This window comes from Hypanus sabinus, chromosome 6, assembly GCF_030144855.1.
Source record: "Hypanus sabinus isolate sHypSab1 chromosome 6, sHypSab1.hap1, whole genome shotgun sequence".
Taxonomy (NCBI): Eukaryota; Metazoa; Chordata; class Chondrichthyes; order Myliobatiformes; family Dasyatidae; genus Hypanus; species Hypanus sabinus.
Window position 1 is genome coordinate 1,582,488 of NC_082711.1, and position 20,857 is coordinate 1,603,344.

Sequence of the window (20,857 nt, forward strand, 5' to 3'; positions counted from 1 at the left end):
GTAGAGGCCAGTTCAGTTGTGTCATTTAAGGTAAAATTGGATAGGTATATGGACAGGAAAGGAGTGGAGGGTTATGGGCTGAGTGCGGGTAGGTGGGACTAGGTGAGATTAAGAGTTCGGCAGGGACTAGGAGGGCCGAGATGGCCTGTTTCCGTGCTGTGATTGTTATATGGTTATATGTCATATGAATTCAGCAGTTCAGGCAAGCATCTATGGAGAGGAATGCAGAGTTTTATGTTTTGAGCTGAGAGCCTTCATCATGAAGTCAGGAGTTAGTCAGGGCATCAGGGGATGCAGGAAAAGGCTTGATTTGCTGCTGTTGTTAGTTGCTTATGTTCTGTGAAGCATTGTTATACAATGCTGGCTCCTGAAGCTGTTCATAGATGTATCTGGCACATTTCACTGCATGATTCAATATCCATGTTAAATCTGAATATGAATAATGAAAATATAAAGAGAACTGCTCAACTGCTGTATCAGGAAGAGCAACCGATTCTCACAGATGTAAGGAAGCGTTACAACCCCACACTCTGTGATCAAAAGATTTAAGCACATAACTCGACCAATTGGCCCACTGTGTCTGTTCGACCATTCAGTCAGGGCAAACTTCTTGAAGGTGGGGATGGGAGTGTGCGGGAAGAAAAAGGAGACCATAGGCTATTAGCCTGTCATCAATAGTTTAAAACGTTGCAATCCGTTGACAAACAAGTGAAAACGTGGTCGTTAGAAAATAAAAGTACTCAGTAGATTCCCCCGAATTTATGACAAACGACAGAATCTTTTTCAGAATGTATGATGAGGGGCTGGTTTAGTTATATTTTGGGAAGACACGATGACCGGCTCCCCGAAGAGAAGACTAACCTGCCTGGATACCCACAAGATGGCGGTAAGCGGGGCTTCGTCCCACGTGAGTGAGCGGCGCAGCACACACCTCTCGCGAGATCCTCTGCTCGGCTATGCCGGTGTACTGTCGCTATCTCGCGGGAGCGGTGTGTATGAGTCTCGCGAGAGTGGGCTCGGCGGGTGGATGGCGTCGCTGGTCAGCTTTCCTCAGGTAACGGCGGCAGTGGTGGGTCGTCGGCCTCTGGGCGGATCGAAGTGCTGGGCCTGTCCTGAACAGGGTGGTAGGGGGAGCGGAAAGATGCGGTGTCAAACCCAAGACCTTCGTATAGCGTGTATGCAACCACGAGGTCAGCGCCTCTGTCTCCGCCTGAAATCGGCGGGGGGGGGGAGGGGAGGGTAGTCGGCGGGCGGAATAGGGCATTGGGACCTGGGAAGTGGGTAGGAGGTAGAGAATAGAGGGGGCGATAGGAGCGGGGTAGACAATAGAGGGTGGAGGGAGACGGCGTGGGTTGGGGGAGGGAGGGGAGCGGGATCGAGGGTGGGGAGGGAGGGAACAGAGGGGGTTCGAGGAGGGGAGGGCGTTCGAGGTGAGGGAGGGAGAGGAGGAGTTGGCGGGGAGGGGATCGAGGGGTGAAGGAGAGGAGGTGATTCGGCGGGTGGGGGAAGGAGGACAGGGGGCAGAAGATGAGGAGTTATTCGGGCCATTTAAGAGGTTCTTAGATAGGCTCATGGATGATAGAAAAATAAAGAGTGACCCGGGAAGGAGGGTTAGATTGATGTTAGAGTAAGTTAAAAGTTTGCACAAAGTCATGAACTGAACCTTTATGTGTTCTAAGGGTTGACTTAGAATAGAGATGAAAGATTGGGGAGGGTGAAGTGGATGGATGGGATTAGGAGATCTGGAGAGCAGCAGGGAGAAGCTGGTCTAGTTGATGTTTATGAGTGGTGTACAGTGCGCTGACAATTGATCTTGGGAAAGATCCTGGCCTTTGCTGTACAAATGGATTTGCTCTAAACCTGTTTGTGTAACATTGCAATTCAGTTTTGGGTCTATTGGTCACTTGAATTCACTATATAAATGATGGTGAAGCTGTTAAATTTGTAGCATCTTAAGTAAGGGCATTGATTGGAACTTGATTGATTGAAAGAAGTTGTTTTTGGTCTTGCCTCGATGGCTTGTACAGTATGTGTTATGCAGGTAGGTGAGGCTATTTATTGCCCTTTACAGTCATGGTGCTCTTTGTTCAATCCAATAGATGCTGGAACCCTTGGGAAGCCAAACGTTACAGATGATGCTGGTAGGTTTTTGAAGATGCTTCATTGCTGCATGCTCTGTTCATTTTGCCAGTAGGGAATTTGTGTATGGTGTGCCCTTAATTAAGAGATCCAGGCATCCTGAGGATTGAGGGCACTGGTCTACTTTTTATAGGCTGTATTGCTGATGGAGGAAGCTGGTATACTCTGCTACTGCTGCAAGTTAATACCTGGAGTGTGGATATTGCTGGGAAAGCCAGTATTTCTTACTCATCTTTAAATACCAAGTTGGTGGTGAGCCTTGAACAGCTGTGGTCCTTTTGTTGAAGTTACCTTGACACAGTTGTTTGGCAGGCAGTTCCAGGATTAAAATCTGAAATGATAGTGTGGTATCGTTTAACATCTTTCTTCAAATTTGCCATACAGGTTGATAAAGTGTATGGTGTATTGTCCTTCATTCGTTGGTAGATGGAGTTCAGGAACCATGAGGTGATGTTACAGTGCATTAAAACCCAGATTAGACTTGGGATACTGTGTTCAATTCTGGTTACCTCATTACTGTATAGGAAGGATGTGGAAGCTTTAGTGTGCAAAGGATATTTACTAGGCATGGATTAGAGAGCATGTCTTATGACTGAGTGAGTTAGGGCTTTTCTCTTTGGAGTGAGGAGGATGCGAGGTGGCTTGATAGAGGTGCACAAGGTGATGAGGCATGAGTGGATAGCCAGAGACGTTTTCCCAGAGTGAAAATGGACATAAGTTTAAGGTGATTAGAGAAAAGTATAGGGGGTTAGCAGAGGTAAGTTTTTAGAGTGGTTAGTCTGCAGATTGTGCTGCTGGTGGTGGTAGAAGGAGCGATACATTAGGGGTGTGTTAGAAACTCTTATTAGATTGCTCTCCAGTTTTCTATCATCCATGTGCCTATGAGGAGGGCCTATGTGCCTATTAGATATATTTTTATAATAGGTTATAAAGTTGGCACAACATTGTGGGCTGAAGGGTCTGTACTATTCTGTAATGTTCTGTTTAACTGAGGAAGAGCTGGTGGTTATGAAGAATTTTCTTTGCCTATATCTATTTTAATGCCGTGGAGACTTCATGGAATCTGGAGGCAATGTTGAGGACTCTCAAGAGATTCACCAGAATGTTTCTTAAAATGGAGCATTTCACTTATGAGGAGGGGCTGGCTGGCGAGACTGGGTTTCTTTTTCTTGGAGTTGGGGAGGTTTAGAGTTGAGTTATGCAGAATTATAATGGGGATAGATAGTTTATTTTCTCCATAGCAGGTGTATAAAGATCGAGGGTATCAATCTATTATCTCTCTCAATTTCCCCTTCTGTTTGAAACTCAGTTCCAATGAGAGTTTAAGAAAAAACGCAAATTGAGAGCTTTACAAGCTTGCCTGCACCGGGAGTGACTTCTTCAACTTTGGCGCTTTGGTCTGATGGGTGGCTTGTCTGCTTTGATACTGGTACAATAAATTTCTTGGCATCATGTGAGCGGTTCTGTAGTTACAAAGATTCAAATTCACTCTGGCTCATGAGATTTTTTCCTGTGCCTTTGCTTATAGACTTTTTTCTTGGCAGAACAATGACTTCTCAGCATCGACCTTGTCACAGCTTGTGATTTTAATATGATGCCCTATTCTGATGTGCATCCAATCTAATTCAACCTTCCTCAAGATGACCCCTATGTCTAAGTATGAACCTCATGAGAAGTGACCAAAAGTGTATATTTGCACAGAATTTGATCCTAGAAAAATACTGCTCATAGAACAAGTTATTTCTGGGAAGCATTCGAAATCTTTGCTTAAGACAGTGTATCATGTAGTACTTGCTAATTTGTGCGCAGAGTGCTGTCGTTATATTGATCAGATCCTTCCTCCTGCCCTTGCCCATCTCTGGCCTCAAATGAATCTCTGAGATGTAGGCAGCAATTGTGGTCTTGAATCGCATAATTTTTTTTTAGGGCTTGCCTTTTATCTACAGATTTTGTAAGCCAATTGCAGTTGGTATTGTCTAAGATGCTGTTACAACGTTGGGGCCAGAACTGGAATCGAAGAAAGGATGACCAGGGCAAAGGCTTTTAAAGGAAGCCTGACTCTTGAGTTGATATCTTAGAAGCTATCTAGATAAATAGATACTTCATTGATCCCAAAGGAAATTGTAGTGTCACAGTCGTAGTACAAGGGCTTCAGCTGAGGTAAGGTAAGTGGGTAAGTTAATTCCTTATTTCTTATTACTTTCTAATTTAACATGAGAGTATAGGGGGTATGTCTACATGGCCAGTGTTCTGTTCTGTGCGTGAGATGTGGGATTTCCAGACTACCAGCCTCTCTGCTCTTACACAGGTGCATTGAGATGCAGCTCCTTAGAGACTGTTATAGAACTGGACCTGTGGCTCTATCTTTGGCTTGTTAGAGAAAGTGAAGAGGTGATAGACAGGAGCTACAGTGAGGTAGTCACCCCAAGGTTACAGGAATCAGATAAATGGGTGATTGTCAGGAAAGGGAAGGGAGAACGTTAGATAGTGGAAAGCACCCCTGGGGCTCCCCCTTAACAATAAGTACACCATTTTGGGAGGGGAGGGTGGAAAATGATTTATCTGGGGGAAGCAACAGTGACCATGCTTCTGGCACTGAGTCTGGCCCTGTGGCTCAGAAAGGTATGGAACTGAAGAGGATGGCAGCAGTACAAGGAGACTCTATAGTTGGGGGGGGTGCAAATAGGCGATTCTGTAGATCGAAAAAGAGACACAGATGGTAGTTTGCCTCCTGGGCGCCAAGCTCTGCGATGTTTCCTGAAAAGGGAGCCAGATGTCGTGATACATATTGGTACCAACGATATGGGTACAAATGCAGACAGAGCAAAGAGTTAAATTGTACCACAGAGGCAAAATTCAAAAGGGCAAAGAATGCAGGACTGAAGGTACTGTATTTAAATGCATGTAGCATTTGCAGTAAGGGGGTCAAACTAGTGGCGCAGTTAAACATTGGTCAATATGATGTAGGCTTCAGAGCTGTGACTGAAAGAAGGCCATAGTTGGAGCTTAACATCAAAGGATCTACTTTGTATCGGAAGGACAGTCAGGAAGGTGAAGGCAGTGGTGTGGCTGTGTTGGTAAGAAATGGAATTACATCTTTAGAAAGAGGTCAGAGAATGTTGAATCTTTGTGTTAAACTGCAAGGGGGAGAAACTATTATGGGAATCATATATAGGTCTCCAAATAGTAGCCAGGATGTGGGGTTGAGATTGCAAAGGGAGCTGGAAAAGGCATGTATTAAAGGTAATGACGCAGTTATAATGGGGGGACTTCAATATGCAAGGGGATTGGGAAAATTAGGTTGGTGTCAGATCGCAAGAGAGGGAATTTGTTGAATGCCTACAAGATGGCTTTTAAGAGCAGCTTATGCTTGAGCCTACGTGGGGGAAGGCTATCTTGAATTGGGTGTTGTGAAATAACCCAGATCTTATTAGGGAGCTTAATGTAAAGGAGCCTTATGAGGCAGTGATCATAAGATGATTGAATTCATACAGCAGCATGTTAGTCACACGTATCAGTGTCACAGTGGAATAAAGGGAATTACACAGGCACAAGAAGGGAGCTTCCCAGGTGGGTTGGAGGACACTGATGGGAATGACGACAGTGCAGAGGTGGCTGAAGTTTCTGGGAATAGTTCACAAGGTGCAGGATAGATAATGTCTCAGAAGAAGTAGTTCTCAACATGGCAGGGGTAGGCAATTGTTACTGATAAGGGAAGTTAAGGACTGTATAAACGCCAAGGAAAGGGTTTACAAGGTGTCAAAAGTGAGTGGTAAGATGATTGGGAAGCTTTAAAATCCAACAAGGCAACAAGAAAAGCTATCACAAGAGAAAACATGAAATATGAGGGCTAACTAGACAATATAAAGCAGGATACTAAAAGTTTTACGAGCAAACATGAGGAAATCTGCAGATGCTGGAAATTCAAACAACACACACAAAATGCTGGTGTAACACAGTAGGCCAGGCAGCATCTATAAGGAGAAGCACTGTCGATGTTTCGGGCCGAGTTCTGAAACGTCAACAGTGCTTCTCCTTATAGATGCTGCCTGGCCTGCTGTGTTCCACCAGCATTTTGTGTGTGTTGTTACCAAAAGTTTTTTTTCAGTTATATAAAGAGTTGATATTGGACCACTGAAAAATAGACAATAGGTGCAGAAGTAGACCATTTGGCCCCTCGAGTCTGCACCGCCATTCTGAGATCATGGCTGATCATTCACTATCAATACTCAGTCCCTGCCTTGACCCCATAATCCCTTGATTCCCCAATCCATCAGATATCTATCTAGCTCAGAGGTCGGCAACCTGCGGCTCCGGAGCCACATGCGGCTCTTTCATCTCTGTGATGCGGCTCCCCGTGGTTTGTTAGCTTTTGAAATGTAATTCGAAATTTGAAGATTATGGTGATCTTGTACAATCTGAAAACTTTGTGGAGACACCATTTCCTGGCACATCCGAACCGGCTCACAATTAGCCACCGTTCCGGCTAAGGGAGATAGCCTACGGGGGTTTGTGAGTACGTGTCTTTTGGAGCATCCGCGCCCACGGGGACGGGTTGAGGGAGGCTTTAAAGCAAGGCTGTTTAGTTCGAATAAAGTTACCTTTGACTGCAGTCTTTATTTTAGCGCTGCGTGTAGCACACCGTTACAACGTGTTTTTTTATCGCTATTAATATACATCACAACTGCCAATGCCTGACACCCGCCAGTGCGCGCTTTCTTTTAATTCTTCGATCCAAGGTAGGCTAACTATGGAGTAACCTTCAACCCAACGTCTTTTTTTCGGAGTTCAAAATGTTTTTGTTGCATGCAGAAATGTAATTTTGTTTTCTCTGCAGGAGTTCATCAATTTCATAAATGCAACACATAGTTTGTTTATACATAGCATAAAGGCAAAAAAAACCCGTTGTATGCAGTGTTATTTCATTTTGTGGCTCCCAGTGTTTTCTTTTCTGTGGGAAATGGGTCCATATTGGCTCTTTCAGTGGTAAACGTTGCCGACCCCTGATCTAGCTCCTTGAAAGCATCCAGAGAATTGGCCTCCACCGTCTTCTGAGGCAGTGCATTCCACACCTCCACAACTCTCTGGGAGAAGAAGCTCTTCCTCAACTCTGTTTTAAATAACTGACCTCTTATTCTCAATCCATGCCCTCTGGTACTGGACTCTCCCAACATCTGGAACATATTTCCTGCCTCAATCCTATCAAATCCTTTAATTATCTTAAACGTTTCAATCAGATCCCCTCTCAATCTCCTCAATTCCAGTGTGTACAAGCCCAATCTCTCCAATCTCTCTGCGTAAGACAGCCCTGCCATCCCAGGAGTCAACCTAGTGAATCTACACTGCACCTCCTCAATTGCCAGAATGTCCTTCCTTAAACCTGGAGACCAAAACTGTACACAATATTCCAGGTGTGGTCTCACCAGGGCCCTGTACAAATGCAAAAGGACAATTCCCCTTGTACTCAATTCCCCTTGTAATAAAGGCCAACATTCCATTTGCCCTCTTCACTGCCTGTTGCACTTGCTCATTCACCTTCATTGACTGGTGAACTAGGACTCCTAGGTCTCTTTGCATTTCTCCCTTACCTAACTCTACACCGTTCAGACAATACTCTGCCCTCTTGTTCCTGCTTCCAAAGTGGATAACTTCACATTTATTCACTGAATGACATCTGCCAAGTATCTGCCCACTCACCCAGCCTATCCAAGTCTCCCTGTATTCTCCTAACGTCCTCTTCGCATGTCACACTGCCACCCAGTTTAGTATCGTCAGCAAACTTGCTGATATAGTTTTCAATGCCCTCATCTAAATCGTTGACATAAATCGTAAAGAGCTGTGGTCCCAATACAGAGCCCTGTGGTACCCCACTAGTCACCTCCAGCCAGTCCAAGAAACACCCATTCACTGCTACCCTTTGCTTTCTATCTGCCAACCAGTTTTCTATCCATGTTGAAACCCTGCCCCCAATGCCATGAGCTCTGATTTTACTCACCAATCTCCTATGTGGCACCTTATCGAATGCCTTCTGAAAATCTAGGTACACTACATCCACTGGCTTACCCTCGTCTAACATCCTTGTTACACCCTCAAAAAACTCCAACAGATTAGTCAAGCATGATTTGCCCTTGGTAAATCCATGCTGGCTCGGCCTAATCCTATTACTGCCATCAAGATATGCCACTATTTCGTCCTTAATAATGGACTCAAGCATCTTCCCCACGACTGACGTTAGGCTAATAGGGCGATAGTTCTCCGTTTTCTCCTTCCCTCCCTTCTTGAAAAGTGGGATAACATTAGCCACTCTCCAATCTTCAGGAACTGATCCTGAATCTAAGGAACATTGGAAAATGATTACCAATGCATCCGCAATTTCCTGAGCCACCTCTTTTAGAACCCTTGGATGCAGACCATCTGGACCCGGGGATTTATTAGCCTTCAGTCCTACCAGTCTACTCATCACAGTTTCTTTCCTAATGTCAATCTGTCTCAATTCCTCTGATACCTTATGACCCTGGCCCATCCATACATCTGGGAGATTGCTTGTGTCCTTCCTGGTGAAGACAGATCTAAAGTACGCATTAAATTCTGTTGCCATTTCCCTGTTTCCCATAACAATTTCTCCCAATTCATTCTTCAAGGGGCCAACATTGTTCTTAACTATCTTCTTTCTCTTCACATAGCTAAAAAAGCTTTTGCTATCCCCTTTTATATTCCTGGCTAGACTGAGCTCATACCTGATTTTTTCTCTCCGTATTGCTTTTTTAGTTAAGATCTGCTGTTCCTTAAAACTTTCCCAATCATCTGTATTCCCACTCATCTTAGCCCTGTCATACTTCTTTTTCTTTAATGCTATACAATCTCTGACTTCCTTTGTCAACCACTGTGGCCCCTTCCCCCTCTTTGAATCCTTCCTTCTCATTGGAATGAACTGCTTTTGCATCTTTTGTATTATGCCCAAGAATATCTGCCACTGCTGATCCACTGTCTTTCCTGCCAGGGCATCCGCCCATTTAACTTTGGCCAGCTCTTCCCTCATGGCTCCGTAGTCTCCTTTATTTAATTGCAACACTGACACCTCTGATCTGCCCTTATCCCTCTCAAATTGTAGATAAAAACTTATCATGTTATGATCACTACTTCCTAATGGCTCCTTTACTTCAAGATCACTTATCAATTCCTGTTCATTACACATCACCAAGTCCAAAATAGCCTCGTTCCTGGTTGGCTCAAGCACAAGCTGTTCCAAAAATACATCCCTTAGACACTCCACAAACTCCCTATCCTGGGGTCCAGCACCTACCTGATTCTCCCAGTTCACCTGCATGTTGAAATCTCCCATGACGACTGCATTACCTTTAGCACATGCCAATGTTAACTCCCTAATCAACTTGTACCCAATATCCACGCTACTGTTTGGGGGCCTGTACACAACACCCATTAGGGTCTTTTTATCCTTACTGTTCCTCAGCTCAATCCACACAGACTCTACTTCTCCTGTTCCCAAGTCACCTCTTGCTAAGGGCTGAATCTCATTCCTCACCAACAGGGCCACCCCACTCCTTCTTCCCATATTTCTGTCTCTATGATAGCACGTATACCCTGGTACACTCAATTGCCAGGCCTGATCCCCTTGCAGCCATGTCTCTGTTATCCCAACAATATTGTAGTTCCCCATTTTCATCTGAGCTTCAAGCTCATCTGTCTTATTTCTGACACTATGCGCATTCAAGTATAGAATTCTTAGCCCATTCCTCCTCTTTGCTTAAAACACTGTCTACTGTACCTAACCCAGCTCCTTGAACTTCCATCGGGCTAATTGCACCCTGAATTTTGATGACCTTCTCAAGATCACCCAAACCTTTTACACATTTAACCCCATGCTCCTTCTGACCAACCCTCTGGATCTGGATCCCTGCCCCCTGCACATCTAGTTTAAACCCCCCCCGAGCAGCACTGGCAAACACTCCTGCAAGAATGTTAGTACTCCTCCGGTTCAGATGTAGACCGTCCCTTCAAAACAGATCCCAATGTCCCTGGAACAAAGACCAATTATCCAAAAACCTGAACCCTTCCTTCCTGCACCATGCTCTCAGCCTCGTATTAATGTGCATAATCATTCTATTCTTCGCCTCACTCGCACGTGGCACAGGTAGCAATCCCGAGATTGTCACCCTGGAGGTCCTGCCTTTCAGCTTCACTCCTAACTCCCTGAACTCTCTGAGCAGGACCCCCTCACTCATCTTACCTACATCGTTGGTCCCTACATGGACCACTGCATCTGGGTTCATGCCCTCGTTCTCAAGAATAGCCTGCACCCGATCTGAGATGTCCTGGACCCTGGCACCAGGGAGGCAACATACCATCCGAGACTCCCGATCTGCCCCACAAAATCTCCTATCTGCCCCCCCCTAACTATAGAATCCCCTAAAAGTATCGCTCTCTTCTCTTCCCTCCTCCCCTTTCTAGTTGAGGGTTCAACCTCTGTGCCAGAGACAGGACCACTACAACTCATTCCTGGTAGGTCATCCCCATCAACAGTATCCAGTACGGTATACTTATTGTTAATGGGAATGGCCGCAGGGGTGCTCTGCTCTCTCTGCCTGCTCCCCCTGCCTCTCTGGACCGTCACCCATCTGCCTACTTCTTGGTTTTTTGGTGTGACTACCTCCAAAATGATGCGGGTGAGGTAGTAATGGGGGACAAAATAAATGGCAGATGATCCTAATGGGTACTTTGCATCAACCTTTACTGTGAATACACTAGCAGGTTGTCAAGAGGTCTGTAAGTGGCATTGTTACTACAAAAGGAAAAGGACTGTGCGAACTCAAATTTCTTAAGGTGGATAAGTCACTTGGCCCAGATGGACTGTATACCAGAGTTCTGAGAGAGGTTGCTGAAGAGATAACTTGTGCATTGGATCTTTCAAGAAACACTTGATTTTTGGTATGGTCCTGGAGGACTGGAAAATTACAGATGGCACTCCACTCTTTGAGAAGGGAGGAAGGCCAAGGAAAATAAATTAGCCTACCCTCAGAGGTTGGGAAAATGTTTGAGGTCTATTATTAAGCATATGATTTCTGTATACGTGGAGATTAATGATGAAAGTCAGTATGGCTTCTGTAAATGAAAATCTTGCCTGACAAATCTGTTAGTTCTTCGAGGAAGTAACAAGGAGGATGGACAAAGGAAGAGGCAGTGGATGTCATTTACTGAGATTTTCGGAAGGCTTTTGATAAAGGTGCCTCACATGATGCTGCTTAACAAGATAAAATCTTATGGCATTATAGGAAGGATTCTGGTATAGATAGATGAATGGCTGGCTGACAGTCAGGAAGCAGTGAGTGGGTATAAGTGGGGCCTTTTCTGGTTGACTGCAATGACTAATGGTGTTCCTTAATAGTCACTATTAGGACCACTACTTTTCACGTTGTTTGTCAGTGGTTTGGATAATGGAATTTCTGGCCGTTTGGCAAAGTTTACTAACGATACTTAGGTTGAGGTCCAAGTAGTGCTGAGGAAGCAATGTTTTTGCGGCAGGACTTGGACGAATTGAATGAATGGGCAAAAAGTGGTAGATGGAATACAATGTTGGGAAATCTACGATAATGTATTTGGTAAGAGGAACAATATTGCTGACTATTATCTAAATGGGGAGAAGGTTCAAACGGCAGGGAGTCCTTGTGCAAGCTCTCCAGAAGGTTAATTTCCATGTTGCATCTGTGGTAAAGAAGACAAATGCAATTTGGCATTTATTTCAAGGGGAATAGAATATAAAAGCAAAGACATAATACTGAGCCTTTATAAGACAATAGTCAGGCTGCACTTGGGAGTATTGGGCCCCATATCGCAGAAAGAATGTGTTACTGGAAAGACTCCAGAGGAGGTTCATGGGAATGGAGGGTTAACATAAGAGGAGCACTTGGCAGCTTTGGGCCTGCACTCACTGGAACTTAGAAGTATGTGGGGGGGGGGGGGTGTTGGAATCTCGTTGAAACCTACTGAATGTTGAAAAGACTAGTAAGGTGGATGTGGAGAGGATGTTTCCTCTGGTGAGTCTATCCAGAACTAGAGGGCATAGCCTCAAAATTGTGGGATGACATTTTAGAGCAGAGGTAAAGGGGATTTTTTTTTAGCCAGAGAGTATGAATCTGTGGAACGCTGTGTCACAGACTGCAGTGGAGAGAAAGTCTGTGAGTATATTTAAGGTGGAAGTTGATCGGTTCCTGTTTCTATCAGATCCTGACAGACTTTAAGGAGACTAAGCCTGCATTGTTCCTTGTTATTGTTGATGATGAGGACCTACAAGTAACTGGATGACATCCTTGAGTGGAACAGCACCAGAGGCTGTGTACAATAAGGACTAAAGTCAGGGCATCAAAGGTTATGGCAAGAAGGCAGGACTGTGGGGTTGAGTGATGTCCGGGAACGTCTGTGTTGAAATGGTGGAGCAGACTTGATAGACTGAATGGCCGAATTCTGCTTCTATATCTTATAGTCTTTCTTTCTTTTTCAATCTTTTTATTGATTTTCATATATACACAAAAAAAACATAACATAATAATGAGTAAATTATGAATACAATAGACTTGAAATCACATTAATAATAAGATAATATCCTATTAAACATCAACAGAAGAAAATACCTTAATCAATCAAGTCCATATGATTATATGAAAAAAAAACAAAAATAACCATTAAAAAAGAAAAAAAATTTGAAAATATGTGAAAAAAAGTATATATTAAGAAAAATAAAACTCTAAACTAAACTAACATGGGCAATAATAATAGTTTACAAGTATATGATAGTGTCAACAAACTCCAGAACTCCATACCTGAACATGAATAAGCAGAAAGAAGGTCTGGAAAAGGCCAAATTAATTCATATGAAAATGTCGAATAAACGGTCTCCAAGTTTCTTCAAATTTAATTGATGAGTCAAAAATAGTGCTTCTAATTTTTTCCAGGCTCAGATAAGAAATAGTTTGAGAAAGCCATTGAAACGTGGTAGGAGGATTTACTTCTTTCCAATTTTGTAATATAGACCTTCTGGCCATTAATGTTACAAAAGCAATCGTTCGTCTGATTGAAGGGGAAAAATGATTACCATCTTCATTTGGTATGCCAAAAATTGCAGTAATAAAATGAGGTTGTAAATCTATATTCCAAATTGAGGAAATAGTAGTAAATATGTCCTTCCAGTAATTATGTAAAGTGGGACATGACCAGAACATATGGGTCAATGAGGCCACTTCTGAATGACATCTGTCACATTGAGGGTTAATATGAGAATAGAATCGAGCAAGTTTATCTTTAGACATATGAGCTCTATGTACAATTTTAAATTGTATTAAAGCATGTTTAGCACATATAGAAGAAGAATTAACCATTTGCAAAATTTTTTCCCATTTATCTGTTGATATATTATATCGAAGTTCTTTTTCCCATTCTTGTTTAATTCTAACTGATATTTCTGGTTGTATCTTCATAATCATATTATAAATAAAAGCTACTAATCCCTTCTGACAAGGATTTAAGGTAAAAATCAAATCTGTAATGTCCACCAAAGTTGAATTAGGAAAAGATGGTAAAACTTTATGTAAGAAATTTCTAATTTGTAAATATCTGAAAAAATTAGATTTAGGTAATTCAAATTTGTTGGAAAGTTGATCAAATGACATCAAAGTATCTTCAAAAAAGAGATCACGAAAACATTTTATACCTTTCCTTTTCCATATGTTAAAAGCTTGATCTGTCCAAGAGGGTTTGAAAAAGAAATTAAGTAAGATAGGGCTATCAAGAACAAAGTTTTTCAAAGTAAAAAACTTACGAAATTGAAACCAAATTCGTAATGTATGTTTAATAACAGGATTAGATATTTGTTTATTAAATTTAACTAAATCCGCAGGAAGACAAGAACCAAGAACAGAGAATAGAGAATATCCCTTTACCTCATTACATTCCAAATTTACCCACTGTGGGCACAGTGGTGAATCCAAATCTAGTTTCCAATACATTAAATTACGAATATTATTTGCCCAATAATAAAATCTAAAATTGGGTAAAGCTAAACCACCATCTTTTTTTGATTTTTGTAATTGCTTTTTACTTAACCTAGGGTTTTTATTTTGCCACACAAATGAGGAAATTTTTGAATCAATGTTATCAAAAAAAGATTTAGGAATAAAAACTGGTAGGGCTTGAAATAAGTATAAAAATTTCGGTAAAATCATCATTTTAATAGCATTAATCCGACCAATTAATGATAAAAACAAAGGAGACCATCTTGTAGTAAGTTGATGAATTTGATGAAGCATAGGTAAAAAATTCAATCTAAATAAATCTTTATATTTCTTGGTAATTTTTATACCTAAATAGGTAAAGTTATCAGTAACAACTTTAAATGGTATCCTATCACTCAATAAAGTTTGTGCATTTAAAGGAAATAATTCACTCTTATCTAAATTTAGTTTATAACCAGAAAAAGTACCAAATTGAACCAACAAGGATAAAATAGAGGGAATAGACCTATCAGGGTCAGAAATATATAACAGCAAATCATCAGCATAAAGTGATAATTTGTATAACTTCTCATTACGGGTAATACCAAAAATATTAGGAGATTCACGAATAGCAATAGCTAAAGGTTCTAATGCAATATTAAATAATAAAGGACTTAAGGGACAGCCTTGTCTCGTACCACGAGATAATTGAAAAAAAGAGGATCTATAGTTATTTGTAAAAACAGAAGCAACAGGTTTATGATATATTAATTTAATCCATGATATAAAGTTAGGACTAAAATTAAAATTTCTCAATGTATTAAATAAATATATCCATTCAACTCTATCAAAAGCTTTTTCAGCATCTAATGAAATAACACATTCTGGGATTGTGGGTGGTGAAGTATGAATTATATTAATCAATTTTCTAACATTAAAAAAGGAATACCGATTCCTCATAAAACCAGTTTGATCTTCTGAAATAATCTGAGATAGTACTTTTTCTAATCTAATAGCTAAAATTTTTGTAAGAATCTTAGAATCTACATTTAATAGTGATATAGGGCGATAAGATGTACATAAAGTAGGATCTTTATCTTTTTTAAGAATTAGAGAAATATTAGCTTCATAAAAAGATTGAGGTAATCTCTTCTTAGCAAACGCATCATTAAAAATTTCACATAACCAAGGAGAGAGCAAAGAAGAAAAAGTTTTAAAAAATTCTACTATATAACCATCAGGACCAGGAGCTTTCCCTGAATTCATTGATGAGATAGCCTCTCCTATTTCCACCATAGAAATAGGAGCATCTAACAGGCTATGGTCTTCATCAATCAGTTTAGGAATATTCAAATTGTTAAAAAAATTATCTATCATAGACTGGTCACCATCAAATTCTGAATGATATAAAGATTTATAAAAATCTTGAAAGGTATTATTAATTTCTTTATGATCAGTAGTTAAATTACCGTCATGTTTGCGAATTTTAATAATTTGTCGCTTAGTCGAGATAGCCTTTAATTGATTAGCTAACAGTTTACCAGTACGATCACTATGAATATAAAATTGAGCCCTGGTCCTAATTAATTGATTTTCAATTGAAGAAGATAATAGTAAACTATGTTCCATTTGAAGCTCAACTCTCTTCTTATAAAGTTCTTTGGTAGGAGTCACGGAATAAATCTTATCAATTTCCTTGATTTTATCCACCAATAAAGCAATATCTAAATATCTTTGTTTTCTTTTACCAGCAGAATATGAGATAATTTGTCCACGAATAAAAGCCTTAAAAGAGTCCTAAAGTATTCCTCTGTCGATTTCTTCAGTACAGTTTGTTGAGAAGAACAAGTCAATTTGCTGTTTTATATAAGTAATAAATTCTGGGTCTTGAAGCAAAGTAGCGTTAAGCCTCCAAGATCTGATATTATTGGAATAGTCCGAAATCTTAATAGATAACTTCAAAGGTGCATGATCCGAAATAGTAATAGAATCATATTTACAATCAATAACATCCGTTAATAACCGATGATCAATAAGAAAATAGTCAATTCTAGAATAGCTATGATATACATGTGAAAAAAATGAAAATTCTTTATCTTTAGGGTTCAAAAACCGCCATATTTCTGTAATTCCCGAGTCAACCATAAATGAATTAATAAGTAGGGCTGATCTGTTCGGAAGAGTACAAATAGGTTTAGATCTATCCATCGAAGGATTCAAACAACAATTAAAATCTCCACCCATTATCAACATATATTCATTTAGATTAGGAAGGGAAGTAAATAAACGTTTAAAAAATTCAGGGCAGTCAAAGTTTGGAGCATAAATATTAACTAGAACAACTTTCCGATGGAAAAGTAAGCCAGTTATCAACAAAAATCTACCCTGTGGGTCAGAGATAATTTCATGATGTGTAAACGATATTGAGGGATCTATAAAAATAGACACACCCCTAATTTTAGCGGTACAATTCGAATGAAATTGTTGACCCTTCCAGAACCTAAAAAAACGTTGATTATCCTCTCTCCTGATATGGGTCTCCTGTGCAAAGATAATATTAGCATTCAGTCTATGGAATACTTTAAATATTTTTTTACGTTTAATCGGATGATTTAAACCATTAGTATTCCAGGAGATAAAGTTAACAGATTTATCCATCATACCAATATTAATTGTGTGTATCATAAAAGGTTAGAAAGACACATAACCCACAATTCAGGAAGGAGGAAAATTGATTCAGGAGCAACCGGAGAACATGACACCTCAACAATATTAATAGTTTAAAGTCGGCCCATAAACTAAAAGCAAAAAAATAAAAAGCAAAAGCGTGAAAGAAGATCCCTACCCTCTCCCCCCACCCTTCGAAAAAAAGCCAAGCAGCAGGCGCATAATCTAATACTAATATTACCCCCATTTCAAGATGGCAGCTCTATAAAAAAGATTAAAAGAAAACTATATAACACCCAAATTAAGATATAGAGTTGCAAAAATATATATATATATCAATCAGAATAAAAGAAAACTAATATAATACAACAAACAATCATTAATAAAAAAAGTATAAACGTCAAAATTTAAAAGTGTAATATACCTTTAAAAAAAAATCCCATGTTCAAATACAAGATGACGTTTCAAAAGCAAAGACTTATGGGAAGAAGAAACGCCATTTTGAAAAAGCCATATTACTAAATACAAATGTCAGTTCAGCAATCTGTTAAAAGACAAAATAATATTAAAAAAAAAGGGATATAATAAACAGTACAATATATATAAAAAAAAACAAAAATCCAAAACATTCGTCCCATATCTGAGTACAGGCAAACAGATAAGTGCTTGCAAAAAACAGAATCTTACGGGAAAAAGAAACGACATCTTAAAAAAAAAAGGTAAATCATTATTGCAAAATATAAACGTATATAACCAAAAGAAAAAAAAAGATTTTATAAAAATTAAAAAGAACATCTATAAACAATGATGATAGTAAAAAAAAACCCGACCCATAGATCAAAAAAATAAAAAGTTATAACCCAGCTTCATAGGTTAAAACTTAAAATAGAAAGATATCCTCTCTCCGAAAAATCTTCCACATAACACATAGTTCAAGTTACAGTAGAAGATCGAAATTCTTCAACAAATTTCTTCGCTTCTTCCGGAGTGTTGAAAAATCGTTGACTGTTGTCGTCCAGCACAATTCTAAGCTTCGCTGGATATATTAAAGCTTGTTTAAGTCCAATCGAGTGAATCTCTGCCATCACTGGTTTAAAAGCGATTCTGGCTCTCATAACCTCATAAGAATAATCCTCAACAATTCGAAATTGGAAGTTATTGTAAGAAATCATACCTTTTTTACGAGCTAATGGAATTAAAAGCTCTTTATCATGAGGATAATGAAGGTGAACAATCACCGCTCGTGGTTTATCAGTCAAAGACGAAAACCTCGCAACTCTGTGAGCGCGGTCAATAACAGGTTTCGATTGCAAACCTTCAGCACCGAAAATTTCCCACAGTAATTTAGAGAAAAATTCAGTTAAATCACCGGACTCAACTTTTTCGGAAAACCCGATAATACGCAAATTCTGTCTGCGAGATCGATTTTCGAGATCAGTAATTTTAAACTTATGCTGATTTACAACTTTAAGAGTCGATTGTACCTTCTTATCCAACTCCTCAAGTGTACATGCTTTTTCAACAATTAATTTTTCAAGAGTCTCCAACTTATCTTCATGCCGCTGAATATCCGCTGCCTGTGACTGAAACTTAGTATCAAGCGATTTAACAGCTCCTTCATGTTCAGACATTTTCGTGGTAAACGTGTTTTCCAAACTTGCCATTTTACTTTCCAGCTTGCTATCCAAACTTGCAAGTTTAGTGTCCAGAAGATTAGAAATTGCATCGATAGATAAAGGCTCCTTAGACGATTTCTTACTTGTAGCCATTTTAAGTTCGGCAAAGTTAGATCAAATATAGTTTTAAGAGAAAAAAAAGTCAATCGAAAATATCAACTCATTTGATTAAATTCGAAAATATTTGATTAAAGGGTGATTATAGTTAGAAAAGTGAAGAGCGCCTAAAAGGCAGATGTTTACGTCGCCATCTTGAAACTCCACCCCCTATATCTTATAGTCTAAGTGCAAAGAAATACAAATATTAGAAAAGTAAGAAAGAATTAAAATGTGACCACGAACAGTCTAACAGGAGGGGGGTCGTCTCTTCCCCGGCTACAGGTTGACTCATGATTGACCTTAATAGCTGAGGGCAAGAATGACCTCTCATATCGCTCTTTGGAGTAGCGCCGTTGTCTTGGTCTATTACTAAAAGTGCTCCTCTGTTCAGTCAAGGCAGCATGAAGAGGATGAGAAACAATGTCCAGTTTTGCCAGGATTTTCTGCAGAGTCCTTTGTTCTACCACATCCTCCAGTGTTTCCAATTTGACTCCAATAACACCCAGCCTTTCTAGTCAGTTTATTGAACCTGTTGGCATCGCCCATGTTGATACCATTGCCCCAGCACACTTCTGCATAGAAGGTTGTACTGGCAACAACAGACTGATAGAACATGTGAAGGAGAGGCCTGCATACTCCAACGGACCTCAGTCTCCTCAAGAAGTAGAGGCGACTTTGGTCCTTATTGTACACAGCCTCTGGTGCTGCTCCACTCAAGGCTGTCATCCATTTACTTGTAGGTCCTCATCATCAACAATAACAAGGAACAATGCAGGCTTAGACTCCTTAAAGTCTGTCAGGGTCTGATAGAGCTGCTGATGATTCAGCTTGTACCTTTTGATGAGGGCCCTGTATTCATCCTCCCTTTATACACTCAACTATTATTGAGTCATCAGAGAATTTCTGCATATGATGTGACTCAGTGGTGTATCTGAGGTCCGAGGTAAACAGGAAGGGAGCCAATACTGTCCCCTATGGAGCCCCAGTGCTACATGTCTGACATACAGCTCTGAAGCTGCACATACTCTGGTCTGCCAGTCAGATAGTCCATTATCCAGGATACAATAGAAGTGCCATCCTACATGGAACGGAGTCGTTCTCCCCCCCCCCCCCCCAAAGCAATGAGGGATGTATGGTAATGAAGGCAAATGTGAAATCAAAAAACATGGGGTACACAACAACTCAGAACCGGAACAGGCCATTCAACCTGCAGTGTTGTGCTGGACAAATCGTAGTAATTAAATGACTAACAAAGCTAATTCCTTCTGTCTGCACTCTGTCCATAACCCTCCATTCTCTATGCATTCATGTGCCTATCTAAGCCTCCGGAATGCCACATTAGTATTTGCTTCTACCACCACCCCGTCTGTGCATGTGTGTGGGTGGAAATTGCTTTGTACATCTTCTTTGAACTTAGGCTCACTTGAAATGCATGCCTTCCAGCTTTGGACATTTTGACTCTAGGGATAAGGATGCCAGCTGTCTAACCTATCTATGCCTCTTGTAATCTTAGGAACTTCTGTCATATCTCTGTCTTCACTGCTCTTGGAAAACAAACTGTCCAACGTCGTTGTAGTATTTGCCCTCTAATCCAGAAAACCTCCTGATAAACCTCTTCTGCAACCTCTTCAGTGCCTCCATTTCCATCCTGTAATGGGGCAACCAGAACTGAATGCAACACTCCATATTCGATCAAATCGTGTTACAAAGTTGCAACCTAACTTCTTGATTTTTGAACACCAGATGGAAGCTTTTATTACTTCATCAACATTTGCAGCTATTTTCAGGGAGCTGTAGACTTGGACTCCCAAGATCCAGCTCTGCATCAAAACTCAAGTGTCTATTATTAACAATGTACTGTCTCTTTACATTTGATCTTCCAAAGTGCAACATAAATTTGGCCATTATTTGCCATTTTTTCACTCATCTCCAACAGATCAATATTCTGCTGTATCCTTTGATATTTGTATCGTCTGTGAACCTAACTCTCTCACCCATCCACATTTTCATCCAGGTCATTTTTGTTTATCAAGATATTTGTATCCCAAACAGCAGAAGTCTCAGTATAGATCCCAGTGGAACATCACTTGTTATTGACCTCCAACCAGAATGAGTCCTTTCAATTACTACCCTTTGTCATCTATGGGCAATCCAATTCTTAATCCAAAATGGTAATTCTGAACTCACCATGTGCCTTAATCTTCTGATGAGCCTGTCATCAGGGACCTTGTCAAATCCCTTTCTAATATTTATGTAGCCAGCATTCACAGCTCT

The 20,857-nt window shown here is 40.4% G+C and overlaps 1 protein-coding gene across 3 annotated transcripts in view; it reads left to right on the forward strand.

Annotated features, from left to right (window-relative positions):
* Window positions 1-817: 817 nt before the first annotated feature.
* LOC132395234 (poly(U)-binding-splicing factor PUF60-like) overlaps window positions 818-20,857 on the forward strand; it is an 88,250-nt gene continuing 68,210 nt past the window's right edge. For 2 of the 3 annotated variants that reach the window (XM_059971525.1, XM_059971527.1), the window contains exons 1-2: window positions 818-1,054; window positions 2,100-2,141. In XM_059971525.1, the coding sequence (XP_059827508.1) occupies window positions 833-1,054; window positions 2,100-2,141 (264 nt within the window). In that variant the 5' untranslated portion in view covers window positions 818-832. The remainder of the gene's footprint in view (window positions 1,055-2,099; window positions 2,142-20,857) is intronic. The other variant, XM_059971526.1, reaches the window with a different exon arrangement.